Source organism: Euleptes europaea, chromosome 4 (assembly GCF_029931775.1).
Source record: "Euleptes europaea isolate rEulEur1 chromosome 4, rEulEur1.hap1, whole genome shotgun sequence".
Classification (NCBI taxonomy): Eukaryota; Metazoa; Chordata; class Lepidosauria; order Squamata; family Sphaerodactylidae; genus Euleptes; species Euleptes europaea.
This window is the reverse complement of record NC_079315.1, coordinates 91,609,719-91,625,413: the sequence shown is the minus strand read 5'-3', so window position 1 is coordinate 91,625,413 and position 15,695 is coordinate 91,609,719. Positions and strand designations below refer to the sequence as shown.

The 15,695-nt window shown below is 46.3% G+C and overlaps 1 protein-coding gene across 1 annotated transcript in view; it reads right to left on the bottom strand.

Moving 5' to 3' along the window:
* Positions 1 to 15,695, bottom strand: part of CMYA5 (cardiomyopathy associated 5) — a 68,431-nt gene that overhangs the window by 16,065 nt on the left and 36,671 nt on the right. Inside the window, exons 7-9 of the mRNA XM_056848611.1 lie at positions 14,204 to 14,353; positions 12,051 to 12,197; positions 7,467 to 7,614 (exon numbers count right to left, since the gene is read on the bottom strand). Of these exons, the coding sequence (XP_056704589.1) occupies positions 7,467 to 7,614; positions 12,051 to 12,197; positions 14,204 to 14,353 (445 nt within the window). The remainder of the gene's footprint in view (positions 1 to 7,466; positions 7,615 to 12,050; positions 12,198 to 14,203; positions 14,354 to 15,695) is intronic.

The window sequence follows — 15,695 nt, the reverse complement described above, 5'->3', positions numbered from 1 at the left end:
CCTCCTCCATATTCTATGTTTGTATCCATGCAATGAAAAGGGCTAAAGACTATGGCTTGGATCCAATGACAACCTTCCCGTCACACTTTTCTTCGCTGCTGAGGAGGCTTTCCTCCACTGTGGAACTTGTTTCCTGGCACAAGCACTTACTCGTGCTCAAGACCAATGTTTTTCAAGGAGCCCTTACAGAAATGGAAGTGCTAGAGGCACAGGAAATAAGTGCCACAGCAAAGGAAAGCCTCCTCGGTGGTCACAGAGGTAAAGGTAACAATTTCATAGAATTGTTGTTTTTACTTTCTAAAAAATGAAAATTGGAAATTCAGATCATAGCAGTGAGGGCTGTTCGACGGTGGAATGCACTGCCTCGGAGGGTGGTGGAGTCCCCGTCTTTGGAGGTCTTTAAGCAGAGGCTGGATGGCCATCTGTTGGGAGTGCTTTGATATCCTGTTGTTAATTTCCTGTAGAGCCAGCGTGGTGTAGTGGTTAAGAACGGTGGTTTGGAGAGGTGGAGTCTGATCTGGAGAACCGGGTTTGATTCCCCACTCCTCCACATGAGCAGCGGAGGCTAATCTGGTGAACTGGACTTGTTTCCCCGCCCCTACACACGAAGCTAGTCACAGCTCTCTCAGCCTCACTCACCTCACAGGGTGTCTGTTGTTGGGAGGGGAAGGGAAGGTGATGGTAAGCTGGTTTGATTCTCCCTTAAGTGGCAGAGAAAGTCAGCATATAAAAGCCAACTCTTCTTCTTCTTCTCTCCCACAGCACAACTGTACAACACTGCTGAATTCTGTGGCTCCTCTAGCCCCAAAGCCAAGTGGGTAAAGCACAGAAGGCAAGTATTTCTACCACCACCCCACAGGAAAAGGGGGGCAGTAATCCTTCTCTCCTTCTCAGGAGAAAACACAGTGCAGATCCAGGTTTGGGGATGCAGGCCTCTATCAGTCCCAGGTGTGTCTGTGCTGCGGCAGCGAATTTAAGCCTGAACTAGGGGTGGGGAGAGTGGGGGAGAAGGCAGGGCTCCCTGCCCACCAGACTCAGCAGGCCTTTAGCTAGCGTAACTATAATAATACTGTGGAAGAGAGTAGATAATTTACCAGATATTGATCATGGCAAAGAGAAAGGGTTAATTCGTTTCTCAGGCTCCATGATCAGCCTGAGTGTTTAATATATCTCTATCTTGAACTGTTGAACCATATAATTTCTATCACGAAGGAAAGGGAGGGCGGGGGTGGGTGGGGTGGAAATCAATCTTGAAAAATACGCTGACTGTTAACGGATGATCTACAAAGCAGACTCCATAAAGCACAGTGACACGCTTTCCATGATGCTGGAAAGATAATCGCTCCATTGTTCGAGGACAGTGTGATGGATCCCTGGCACTTTTTCAAGATGCTGCCTTTTGTTTGTGCTGTTGCTACAGGGCTTAGATGGGAAGCAGGGGGCCTGTCAACGAAAAGGGCAAAATACCTCTGACTCTTTAAAAAAATAATTCTGCTCTACAATAGCGGAACACGGCCACCCTCGCCTAATTCCCATTGCTTTTGGTTATGGCCTATCAATAACAGGGCTTCTTTATTTATGCATTTACAATAGTTCTATCTCAGACTCCTAGTTAATGATTCCTAAGGCATCTGGTGAGGATGAATTCACCTTTTTTAATCCACCTGAACAACTGTGAACTACTCAGAAGAAAGATTGTGGCTCAGTGGTAGAGCACCTGCTCTGCATGCTGAAGGTCCCAGGTTCAACCCCCAACACCTCCCAGTTGAAGAGATCAGGCAGTAGGTAATGTGAAAAATCTTGTCCTGAAACCCTGGAGAGGGACTGCTGGTCAGAGTGGAGCAGGGATGATACTCACTAAGTGGTTCAGGAGCTGCATGTGGCTCTTTGGCATGCTGTTGTGGCTCTTCCGAGCACTGTTCCCCAATGTGCCACCAGCCCCTGTTACAAGAGAGCAAGGCTATTTCCCAGAGAGGCTTGTGGTTGGCAGATAATTCCCACTCGAGGTGGGAACAGCTACCCCCACTGGGCCTGGAGGACGGGTAAGCGGCAAGCCTCTCTGAGCTGCGGGCCTTGTGCCAAGATGGAAATAAAGGCCCCTCCTCTCCAGTAAACCCCCATTCTTCTCCACAGACTCTGCACCCTCGTCCCAGCTCCTGGGCAACTGTCGAGAGAAGAGCAAGCTGGGTCCCAGCAAAGAGATGGCCCCAGCAGCCACCCAGGGAACGAGCCAGCTGGCCACAGTGAGGGGGCAGGCGGTGGTTGTTTTATTCCCCTTTCTCTCCTCTGAGAGCCATGACATTCTCATTCTTTCTCCTGAGCTGCTAATGCCCCACACTGAGGAGAGAGCAGGAAGGAAGAGAGGGAAGTTCATCTTCTCACACAAGGGCTGGCTAAAATTCAGCGGTGGTGGTGGTGGTGGGGAAACCCTACATGCTCAAAAGGGGTCTGGTAATTAATCCAGTTACAGTTATATATTTAATATTAATAGTTATGTCTTATATTATTGTCAGAACACTCCATGGCTATTCAAAATTATAATAAACACAATGACAAGCTCCAGGGGAAACAAGCAAAAGTAATCCCTCTCTCGAACACTTGTGAAAAACCTCATCAAGTATTTCTTAGGACAGGTGAAAAGTACATCTTTCACCATCTTCCTCTACATATTCAGTAACTCAGGAATATATAATTATATTCTTCTATGACTAACTCCCACCTACCTGAGCATTACTAGCTCTCATCGTAAACGACGTAACATTTTTGCTCAGTAAGACGTACATCAGGACCAGTATTAAAGAAAAAACTCTTGACCCACACATCATTGGATATTGCACAATTATTGTACAACAATCATTTGCAACTGGATTACCTAGTCTGGACCAACCAACCCAGTTGTAAAAGGTTGTTATAGCGCAACAATAGTGCAATATCCAACAACGGAGGGGTGGATGCCGCAGGACAGCTTAGCTGGCTTGCAGCACTCAATAAAAATTGTCCTACTTTAAACAGGGGTATTTCAATCCATTCCTACACATTCTTTAGCATCAGAAATGTCAGAGGTATGATCTAGGGAAGCAGTTCTAAGTCATTTCACATGTGAGGCTGAAGGCTGCTTTTGCATTAGCCAGGCCTGTAAATGGAACGTAAAATCTAAAATTATTTAAGTTACAAATATTCCCATTTTTAAAGGCACTCCTGTACTTTGTGACTTAGTTTGACAGAATTCACACGAGCGTGAATACAAAGAAATCTTGACTGCAATCTTAAACAGAGTTATACTACCGTATATACTCGCGTATAAGCCGAGTTTTTCAGCCCCAAAAATGGGCTGAAAAAGCCGGCCTCGGCTTATACGCAGGTCAATACGGGGGAGGGAGGGAGGAAACTTACCGCCGTCGCCGCCGCCGGGCCCGTGCCGCTTCCTGCCGCCGGGTGCGGCCTGGGGCAGCCTTCCTGCAGCTGCAGGATGGCTGCCCCGGCCCCCCCGGCCCCCGCCGCCATTTTTCCCGGGCAGGAGGGGCCATGGGCAGCCATCCTGCGGCTGCAGGAAGGCTGCCCCGGCCCTTCCCGCCCCCCCCCCCGCCATTTTTCCCGGGCGGGAGGAGCCTTGGGCAGCCTCCTGCAGCCGCAGGATGGCTGCTCAAGGCCCCCCCCGCCCCCGCCGCCATTTTTTTCGGGCGGGAGGGGCCTTGGGCAGCCATCCTGCGGCTGCAGGAGGCTGCCCAAGGCCCCACCGCCCCCCACCGCCATTTTTCCCGGGCGGGAGGGGCCTTGGGCAGCCTCCTGCAGCCACAGGATGGCTGCCCAAGGCCCCCCGCCCCCGCCGCCATTTTTTTCGGGCGGGAGGGGCCTTGAGCAGCCATCCTGCGGCTGCAGGAAGGCTGCCCCGGCCCTTCCCGCCCCCGCCGCCATTTTTTTCGGGCGGGAGGGCCTTGGGCAGCCATCCTGCGGCTGCAGGAGGCTGCCCAAGGCCCTCCCGCCCCCCGCCGCCATTTTTCCCGGGCGGGAGGGGCCTTGGGCAGCCTCCTGCAGCCGCAGGAAGGCTGCTCCGGGTCCCCCTGGGCCTCGCCGCCGCTTCCTCCCGCCGGGAGCGGCCTGGGCAGACTCCTGCAGCCGCAGGAAGGCTGCCCAGGCCCCCCTGGGCCGCGCCGCCGCCGGACCCTCGCCGCTGGAGAGCCTTTCAGATAAGCCTGCGGGGGGGGGGAGGGGTTATAAGCCGACCCTCGGCTTATACGCGGGTGCCTAATTTTTCCCCATTTTTGGGGAGAAATTAGGCACCTCGGCTTATACGCGGGTCGGCTTATACATGGGTATATACGGTAAGTCCACTTAAATCATGTGTGAAATGCTTTGAGTGAAAATGAAAGCGATGCACAAAGCAGACATATAGTCAACACTATCAAAATAAACAGAAAGTTAAGTAAGAAATAATGCAATACACACAATGTATATCATTAATATAATTTGAAATAACTTTACGTGGAACTTTTTTTTTTGTAAATTGGAAGCTGTTGTACAACAAAAGTCTAGGCAGTTTGACAGCTTCTCTTGGGAAAGTACGAAATAAATGTGTGGTTCTTCTTTAGTGTGGTTAATTAGTTGTAGATACCTATAGATACAATGAAGAATTTGCATTTTTGTAATTTGGTGGTGGTGGTGGTGGTGGGAAAATGCCATTAAGTCGAAACTGATTTATGGCAACCTCTCATGGAGTTTTCAAGGCAAGAGATGAACAGAGGTGGTTTGCCATTGCCTGCCTCTGCACAGCAACCATGGATTTCCTTGGTGGTCTCCCATCCAAATACTGACCAGGGCCAAGTCTGCTTAGCTTCAGAGATCTGACAAGATCAGGCTAGCCTGAGTCATTCAGGTCAGGGCATTTTTATTTTATATGTAATTTAGACAAAAGAATACAAAAATGTTTAGTGCATCACGTGTGAAACTCCTACCACCTCCACTCATTAACAAAGAAGGGTCCACAGCTCAGAGAAAAAGTGCATGCTTAGCAAGCAGAAGATCCCAGGTTCATTCCCTGTTATCGCCCGTTAAAACGATTTCAGGATGCTAAGCTCAGAAAGATCTCTGCCTAAGAACTTGAAGAGCTGCATCCAGCAATACTTGGCTAGAAGAACGAATAATCTGACCATACAGATTCACAGGAGAGCTGGTGGGAAGGGGCAATGAAATTTCTACCAGCACAATGCAGTGCATACGTCTCCCTTCATCTGATTATTCAACCTCTTTCCCAGAAACGCCCTTAATCAATGTGTAGATTCCATATGCATACAAAAGGTACGTATGTAGACACTGTACATATGATAGGAGCCCTATATGTTGCAAATAGAACAGAGAACATTATGAAAAGCAGTTTGTGCGTGCATAAGAACTGTTCACACAGACTGGGAATATGGCAAGGCCTGCTTCCTGCCCCCACACTCTCAGCATATGTTGCCTGAATTTTTGGTTTATTTAAATTTATCCCCTGAAATTTCAAAACGAATTCAAATGAAACATCATGAGCATAACGAGCAGCAAAGTTGGGGATAAGAAGTAATGCTGGTGTCTGAAATAGTAGTGACCCCTTCACACAACCAGCAAATGAGTACACTACCTGGGAAAACAGTAGCCCAACACAGACATTTCTTCAAACACATGGGAAGGAAGAGAACCAGATCACGCTTGGCATCCCCACTCCAAGCCTGCATTCAGTTCAGTGTCTGCTAGCACATGACTTCCAGGGTTCCGGATTATGTGCAGTGAACCCAATGCGTGCAGAGATCCCTATGTGTATACACCTGTACACGCACAGACCCTCTGTGGCATTAAATGGAATATGCAAAACTTGGGAGATGAGACAGTGATATGCGATTCTTTCCCCCACACACAGACTCACATGCTCAAAGGGCCAAACTACAGAATAGGATTTTTAACAAGTAGGGTCCAGGTTGCCCAGGCCTGACTCACTTTTCCCACAGCTACACACCACTCGCTCTCTGGGAAGAAAGAACAATGACCACCCAGCTATTACACAAGGAGCTCAGAGCAGTTAATCTATATGAGATTGTTCCTCAAACCCACATGGTGAGCACCCTGCCTGCACAGGGATCTCAGGGTTGACAGGCCCCTCTTCATCACTTGCGGGAGGTTTTTGGGGCCCGGATTTCGCTGGCCCCGGTGCAGCACTCTGCCCCAGATAGGGTTGCCAGGTCCCTCTTCATCACTGGTGGGAGGTTTTAGGGGCAGAGCCTGAGGAGGGTGGGGTTTGGGGAGGTGCGGGCCTTCAATGTAGGGTTGCCAACCTCCAGGTACTGGATGGAAAAAAAGAGCAGCACGCAGGCTCAAATGAGAGAAACTGTTATATATTAATAAACAAACATCAAACTCTATATACTATACATACAAATATCTGTACCAACGTTCATACAAAATACTTATACAAATTATATAACCACAGATAATCCAGTAGGTTATCCCAAGTGACATACAAACAGTATTTATCCAAAGGGACCGGCAAGAAGTGTTGCAGGTCCCCAATAGGACCGACGTCGTTTCTCGCCGGTCCCTTTGGATATGTACTGTTTGTATGTCACTTGGGATAACCTACTGGATTATTTGTGGTTGTATAACAGTTTCTCTCATTTGAGCCTGCATGCTGCTCTTTTTTCCACTGACTACATCTTACAGCATAGGTGTGATTGTTTTTGGTTTCAACCTCCAGGTACTAGCTGGAGATCTCCCGCTATTACAACGGATCTCCCGCCGATAGAGATCCGTTCACCTGGAGAAAAATGGACGCTTTGGCAATTGGACTCTATGGCATTGAAGTCTCTCCCCTCCCCAAACCCCGCCCTCCTCAGGCTCCACCCCTAAAACCTCCCACCAGTGACGAAGAGGGACCTGGCAACCCTATCTGGGGCAGAGTGCTGCACCGGGGCCAGCGAAATCCGGGCCGGGATCCAATGGCCAAAGTGGCCATTTTCTCCAGGCAAACAGATCTCTATCGGCTGGAGATCAGTTGTAATAGCAGGAGATCTCCAGCTAGTACCAGGAGGTTGGCAACCCCAGCCCCAGAGGGTGGACAGCAGTGAGGACGACGGCTGCCTTTCTACTTGCACATGAATGCAGGCAGGAGAGGAAACACAACAGAGAGGACGCTGCTGCCTAAATGCCCCTGGGTCTGCAAATCCAGCTCAGGATTGCTTGGATGGGACCCAAGCAAGGCTTTGGTGTTTAGTCTCAACTTTTACTGGCAGAAACTAAAGGTATTTCTGAGCATAATCTCAGAGATTAGCATCTGGTGCAAATGTTAATCACAAGGCAAAAGCTGATTTCTCCCTTTGGAAGATCCAGGCCAACACAATACCCTTTCTCCTAAATAAGCCTAGTTTGGGCAAACTCCTTTTTTTACACCCCACCAACCCCCTCATTCCACTGCATCTGCATGTCAAAGCGTAATGACTGACCTGAGGCCTTCTCCTTCTGGAGAATACTGCCTGCAGTACTCAAGCGTGAAAGAGTCTGTTGCTCCTGAGTTGCCAGTGCTCCAGCGAATGGTGGCAGTATCCCAACACACACTGCAGTCTTCAGCCTTTAGTACAGGGGTTGGGGGAGCTGCGGATACAGCGTGATGTTAGCTGCACTGCAAAGAATGCCGTGAAAGCTACAGCGGGCGCAATTTAGAATCACCGAAAAGATCAGTTACAGACTCCAGCAGGGTAGCCACAGCAGCCTGTCGCAACATCAATAGATCTACGGAAGCAGAAGCGTCTGCGGGCCTAGGGCCCACTGTGGCTGCTTTCACACACAATGGATAATGCACTCTCAATGCACTGTAGCAATCGTTTGCAACTGCTGTGGAAAATCCAGTTGCAAATGATTGCTATGGTGCATTATCCAACAGCATGGGAACAGCTTGTATCGGGTGCACGAAGTAAATCCTCAATCAGCGGAAACACATATTGGGGGACGCTGAGCCACGGGGTTAAATGGTCACGAAGTGCAAAAAATTATATATGGGACAGCGCATACAAAATAAGCACAGTGACCATCCAGAACAGCTGAAATTGGAGACAACACAGTTTCCTCTGTTATATTAGGCAATTTAAGCATAATGTGTGTGAAAAGAGTCGTTTCTGTTCAAGGGCCAGTTTAAATACAATAACTACATTTAAATTACATTTAAGGTTACTGGTAAATCCTAATCCAGCAGTTGGACACTGGACACATGATGTTGCCTTACAGACCACAGGCTGATCAATAGGATTGCCAACCTCCAGGTGTAGGGTTGCCAACCTCCAGGTAGTAGCTGGAGATCTCCCACTATTGCAAATGATCTCCAGCCGACAGAGATCGGTTCCCCTGGAGAAAATGGTCTCTTTGGCCATTGGACTCTATGGCGTTGAAGTCCCTCCCCTCCAAAAACCCCGCCCTCCTCAGACTCCATCCCCAAAACCTCCCGCTGGTGGCAAAGAGGGACCTGGAAATGCTATCCAGGTGGCACCTGGAGATCTCCCGCTATTACAACTGATCTCCAGGTGACCCCTGAAGAAAATGGCTGCTTTGGAGGGTGGACTCTATGGCATTATACCTTGCTGAGGTCCCTCCCCTCACCAAACCCTTTCCTCCCCAGACTCCAATTCCCCAAATCTCCAGGTATTTCCTAATCCAGAGCTGGCAACCCTATCTATCAAGGACAGTATTGTCATTCTGACCGGCAGTGGCTCTTCGGGGCCTTAGGCTGAGATCTCTCATACCACCCACCTACCTTATTCCTTTAACTAGAGATGCAGGGTACTGAACCTGGGACCATCTGCATGCAAAGCGGATGCTCTACCACTGAGCCATGGGCCTTCTAAACCACTCCACTTAAAATAGGGTCAATCTGCCTATCTTGCATTCCTTTGTAGGTTTACATAGACATTTAACAGATTATACCTCTTGTATTTAATGCAACAATTGTTCACAATTTTCCCCATCTGTGTGTGGGTATAGCTGCCAGCTGAGGATTCATTTCATGCATCTGATGAAGCACACCCTAGACTACTAAAGCTTATTCTACAGTAAACATACTGGTTGTTCAAATGCCATAAAATTTCCTTTTGTTTTTGAAAATGGCAATGTATCATGATCACAATAGACTAACATGAGATAATCTATTTTTTAATGGTGGGTGGGAGTCCTAATGGAGAAGGCATTCCGTCAAGACAATGTGTTTAGGAATGTATAGCTTCTCTTCACTATTTTCTGATTGCATTCAGATGACATGATAAACCATGGCTTGTGCAAACTGGGGTTTGTGTAATGAACCTTGGTTACCTTCTCAGATATCAATAACAAATCTTAGTTTGGGTGTATACTTCAGTTTAGAAGAAGAAGAAGAGCTGGTTTTTATATGCTGACGTTCTCTACTACTTAAGGGAGAATCAAACTGGCTTACAATCATCTTCCCGTCTCCTCCCCACAACAGACACCCTGTGAGGTAGGTGGGGCTGAGGGTGCTCTAACAGAGCTCTGACTAGCCCAGGGTCACCCAGCTGGCCTCATGTGCAGGAGTGGGGAATCAAACCCAGTTCTCCAGATTAAAGTTCATCACTCTTAACCACTACACCAAGCTGACTCCCAGCGTGGTGTTTATTTGCTTCTTACCTTTCTCCCACTCACTCCCAGCACAGAGAACATCTTCTTTATGGTATATTGCATTCCCTGTGGCCAGACAAACATGAAGGACAGTGCTACTCAACAAAAATGTAGTTTGTGAATCTCAGTGTCACCACAAAAACACCAGCTGTGGTTAACAAACCAACTAGAAATTCCAGTCTGAAATCCTGGGTTGGAGATATGCAACAAACTGTGCTTTGTGGGACTGTGTAGATTCACACCTAATCAGGGTTTTGATCAAAGAACGAATTTTAAGCCGAAGTTTATTTTGGCATCTGAAGACAACCTGATTGTCTGGGGCAGGAAACACTAGTCACAGAAGCTAATAAGACAAACAGGTTTCAAGGTAGTTTGCAGCATAAAGCATGATGCTTGTAAAATCCTGTTCGAATGCTGTCTTGGAGCAGTTCAAATGCTTCTGCATAAATAAAAGGTAAATTGTGGTCTACTCTTGTAGCGTAAGCAAAAAGCATGTTGTTTCATGGCAAACAGCTGCATTTTCAGATTCTCCCTCCTGACAAGAGAATAGTGTCATATGTATCTATTCCATTACATCTAGAATTACTTAGCAATCCAAACATGATTATTTGTTTTATCTCCTCCCCACCCTTCACTCCTTTCTCCCCACCGCATTTGTGCTAATTTGTGTTCCGCTTTAAGGAACAGAGCAACGGAATGACACTGGGATACATTATATAGCAAACTTATGGGATTTCTGTCCTCTGCAGCCTCAGAATTAAAAAAAGGGGGGGCACATTTTAAACAGTATGTAAGGCTGGGCTCCTTAACTATTCCCAGTTTATCCTCACAACAGAGGTGCTTCAAATTCGATTCTGAAGTTTTGTGGCTTATTACATCTAAGCTCAAGGGACCGTATGAAATGGGCAGAGAGAAAAAATACACATGCAGAAAGGACACAAGATGCAAACAGTGTGAAAAGAGGACTCTGAATAGCCCATAATCCCAGGCGGAAGGTAATTTGGTTTCCTTCCTCTGCTTCCTTCTGCGACCTTATCCATCTCAAAATAGAGTAATGGCAACCCGTGAGCCGGCTCAGATCTATTAAACATTTCCAGAAAGGCATACAACAACCTATAACGTGAATATCAATGTAATAATTTAAAGTGTTGATAGAAGAAAGTGTCTGGCATGAGCCAGGCAGTATTAAGCCCTTTTTAAGTCCCATTTGTTTCAGTAAGAGTCAGAGTTAAGAACGTGCATACTTTTCTCCCAATGTAACCAGTGCCCTTTAAATGCCCTTTAAATGCTTAATTCTGGCTGGAATGACACAATTTCAAATTTAGATTATGGAGAAAGGCAAGTTTCCATTCTGGCTAGGGTTGCCAGGTCCCTCTTTGCCACTGGCAGGAGGTTTATGGGGTGGAGCCTGAGGAGGGCGGGGTTTGGGAGGGGAGGGACTTCAATGCCATAGTCCAATTGCCAAAGCAGCCATTTTTCTCCAGGTGATCTGCTCTCTATCGGCTGGAGATCAGTTGTAATAGCGGGAGATCTCCAGCTAGTACCTGGAGGTTGGCAACCCTAATTCTGGCCCACTGTTCCTTGCCCCCTAAGAATCCAGAACGTCTGTTTCTGCAACATCTCCTCACCCATAAAGCCTGTTTCAGCCTTCCCTGCCACTACCTCTTAACTAAAGGCTCCACTCACACGACCTTTGTTTTGCTCCCTCTGACAGCTGTGGGTTTTGTGTGTGTGTGTGTGCTGTCAAGTCACAGCCGACATATGGCGTTCGGAGGTGGTTTGCCATTTCCTCCCTCTGTGTCACAGCCCTGGTGTTCCTCGGAGGTCTCCCACCCAAATACTAACCAGGGACAACTCTGCTTAGCTTCTGAGATCTAAGCTTCTGAGATCTAGACCTGCGGCTATCCAGGTCAGGGCGACAGCTATTTACACAATTAAAAATCAGCCCTGATGGGCAAAGTCATAGCTGCACAGGTCTCTGTCTGGATTCTGTTACTGCATGTCCAGATAAATTTCAGCCCGCAACAGAAGTGCGTAACGTATTCCGGAATGCCTAACACAGAACTGGGAAAACTAACTCAATAGGGAAAAGGACCAATCTGACAAAATCTTCAAATATGACAAGTTGCAAGGTAACCTCAAAAGCTACACTAGTTAAGGCATCCATTCACATACTGTTTGTCTGAGTGATTAAGTTACATGTATGCATGTGCGAACTGGCCCATTGTACACCCAGCATAGATTTCCAGTTATGTGAACCATCCCTAAAAGTGTACCTGACATGGATACACAGACTGAGCACCTCCAAGCTGAGGCTGTCGCTTCTATCATTCTGTGGTATCTCTTCTGTCCCTTAAATAGAAACACTGCCAATATTGAGAAAATTGCCTCCCTAAATGCAAGCTACTTACCAGTTCTAAATGTGGATTTCTCACTGGGAAAGCTACAGCCTGTGTAGTTCACAGCCATAACCCACACACTATAGCAGTGGCCAGGCTCCAGGTCTTCCAGAATGCAGTTGCTCTCTTTCACAGTAACACGATATTCTTCCACCAACCCTACAGCAAGGAAACAAACACATGCATCGGTCCACATGTACAGAAGGTCATGACAAATGTGCTTCTCTAACGGAAACCATTTGTATACTTTATATGTTCCTCTAACAGAGCAGTTCCTCCATGGAACAGGCTTCCTCGGGAGGTGGTAAGCTCTCCTTCCCTGGAGGTTTTTAAGAAGAGGCTAGATAACCTTAGGCAGATCATGAGAGGGAGGGCCCCTTGGCCATCTTCTGGGCATGGAGTAGGGGTCACTAGGGGTGTGGGGGGGAGGTAGTTCAGAATTTCCTGCATTGTGCAGGGGGTTGGACTAGATGGCCCTGGTGATCCCTTCCAACTCTATGATTCTACGTCCAGGAATTAACCATGAATATGTCTAATCTACTCCCACCCCCCACACATAAAGGCACTTAGCTGAGTTAATAACCTGTTTGTTCAAAGTTTGGGATTGGGGCAAACAAAGAGAGTGTGCTCTTTGTGTTACACAGCCAGATATTTTTTTCTGATGTGTTCCGTCAGGTGCCGGTAGACAAAATTAAACTGAAATCTTGGGAACACTAGTGTGACTGCAGACATAGCTGGGTGCCCACAATCTGACACTAGCATTCCCAGCACTGCCTCAGCAAATGTCAGGAGATTTTGGGGGTGTGATATCACTTTAGAGTGACACTGTAGGCTGCCCCCTGAATCTCTATGGTCTTTACCATAGAGACTAGGGGAAATTTCTAGAGTGTCACTGGGGGAGGCTTTCCCCCCCTCCTGCTCCTCAATTCCTTGGGGACAGGACCTTGGGGCTGGGGGAGGGTCCTATCCAACACTCATTTACTGCGCTATTGTTACCTTGGTGAAACTGACTTGCACAGGGGCACGTCAAAAGGAGGGCTCAGTTATGACTTGCATTTAGATAAGAACAATATGGCACCTTTCCCACATGCAATCGTTATTTCCCTAAAATTACATTCAGACCATCATTTTTGCCAAATGTCACTTAATTGCACTTTGTCACTCACCATCCCATTAGTAATCTTTATATTTTTCCTATTAATCTCTTTCTGGTACTTTGGACCTGGGTTTTGTCCTCCATAATAAATGCAGAATCTAACAGGACACCCATTCGACACAATGAATGGGCACTAACTTGTCAAAATGCAGGAGGGTGCGGTCGCAGAATTTATTTTATTAGCTGAATTTCAAAACTGTCAGCTAATTAGATCAGATCGGTCTTTTCTGAGGCCCCTCAGCCTTTTGGACCAAATTTGGACCATGTGCCACTTAAAACACTCTTTTGGCCCCTATCCTGTTGTTCGCGTGCATGCCTAAGGCAGGCAGTTTTAAACGCATGCATGCTAGGTTTATGAATCAGCTGACAGTCATGAAGGAAAGCTGATTAACAATCACCTTTCAACCTGTCTGCGTTTTACAATACAATTGTGATTTTAGTCACAGGCTCAAATTGCCTGCTGGGTGATATGTGAGCATCAAATTTCCTTTTTTCCATTACCCAAAGCAGAATTTCCTTCTGAAAAAAACACTCCATGGGAAGTGTGAAGCGGCCTCTAGGTAGGTGACATTGCCTCCTGTATCTCAAAACCTCCCCTTAGAACTGCCAGTAGCCCTTTCTCTCATTGATTGCAGACAAGTTTCCCAGACAATTCTGACAGGCAGGTTTTCAAGCCTCTGGGATGGTTTAAATGAGACTGGTTCTTTTGTTGTAGGTTTGGAGGGAGGGTGATTTGGGTGTTGTTGTTTTTTTTTTTGTTTATGTTATGTCATTAAAGTAGTCTGGTTTTTGTGCAAATGATCTCAGGAAACAGAAATCACACAGACAATAGCACAATTTTATGTCACAGATCACACAAAAAACCTGCCCCTACTAAGTTACTGATGTCATATTTATGCTTTTTTAATCAAATAATTCAAGATGCTTGTTATTTCATATTTTCAATTTGGTTTTCTTTTAGAAACTTCCCCTCCACTCAGTCCTGCTCCACCCTTACCCATTCACGTACCACTCTGTTCTTGCCTTCCAGGGCGTTCCTCCATACAATAGACTTGGAAGAAATCAATGACATCCTCTTCACTCACAGTCCAGTAAACTGCAATTGAGGTGCTTGTTGCTGAGTTTGGCTCCTGAGGTTGTAATTCAGGGGTATGTGGAACTAGAAGAAAACATGCCGGCAGTTATTGTCAAGCAAAGCATGCAGCTGCAGCTCTCATGGCTTGAATCTGACATGGGAATATTGCAAAGAAGAGGCACCTTGTCTTATGATTAGGGTTGCCAACCTCCAGGTACTCATGTTTAAACAAGGGAACTGTTAACTACACAGTGTAATTATAAGCAGGCTTAAACAAAATATGAAAAATAATTTTTTAAAATTGCACAATATTTAGCCAACTGTCCAGTGTCCCCTGGAACTTAAGGATACACAATAAATACCATCAAAGGTTTTCAGAAATAAATCATTCACATTTATGTCAATAAATCATTCATGTTTATGTTTCCTCCACGGTTGTGCCTATTTTTGCATTCTGCAAACCAATTGCAATTTTGTATATGACTAACAATATACTATTCAATAGTTTCACTGTGGTTTTTTTGCATTTGTAAACTAATTGCAATTTTGTATATGATTACCAATATACTAATTAACAGTGTCATTTACTTTGATTCTTTGGTTTGATGATTCAGTTGAATATCACACAGGGTGGTTTTTTCATTTATTGACCATTTTCATTGTATAAATAATTAGCCATCAGATTAATGTCAGCTTAGTCTTATCCACCTTTTGACTACATGGAGCCTACGTGCTGTTAATTATCCTAGTCTTTACTTGATTCGGCACAGGTAATTACTTACCTCAGTAACCTCCAGGTACTAGCTGGAGATCTCCTTCTATTACAACTGATCTCCAGCCGATAGAGATCAGTTCACCTGGAGAAAATAGCTGCTTTGGCAATTGGACCCTATGACATTGAAGTCCCTCCTCTCCCCAAACTCCGCCCTCAAAACCTCCTGCCGGTGGCGAAGAAGGACCTGGCAACCCTACTCATGATGGTTTATCATTCGAGACACTGGCTGGTATGAGCTGATGCTTCTAATTTTTGGACATGTAATGATTGGCATGCAGATGGGTATAGTTCTCAAAGGACTGACAAAACTACCTCCTTGAAAGACCTTTTCATCACAATCCTAAACAAGTTTATAAAGGGCATATCTACACTGAAAATACATGCCATTGTTCTTAAACCAGTTTAACTATCATGGTTTCCTCCAAAGAGTTCTGGGAATTGTAGTTTGAGGAGACGGTTGAGAATTCTGTAGTTGAGAGACTATAAAGACTTTCGAAAGCAATGTGTCCAGGCAGCAGACCTCTCACTAAACTGGAAGAAATGGTTCATATTCTTCCTTGTCCAGCAAAAGGGCATAATTCCTAAAGCTCCCTCCCTCCCCACTACTTGAGAATCTGAGCTCCTCAGACAGCTGATCCATGGAGATCTTTT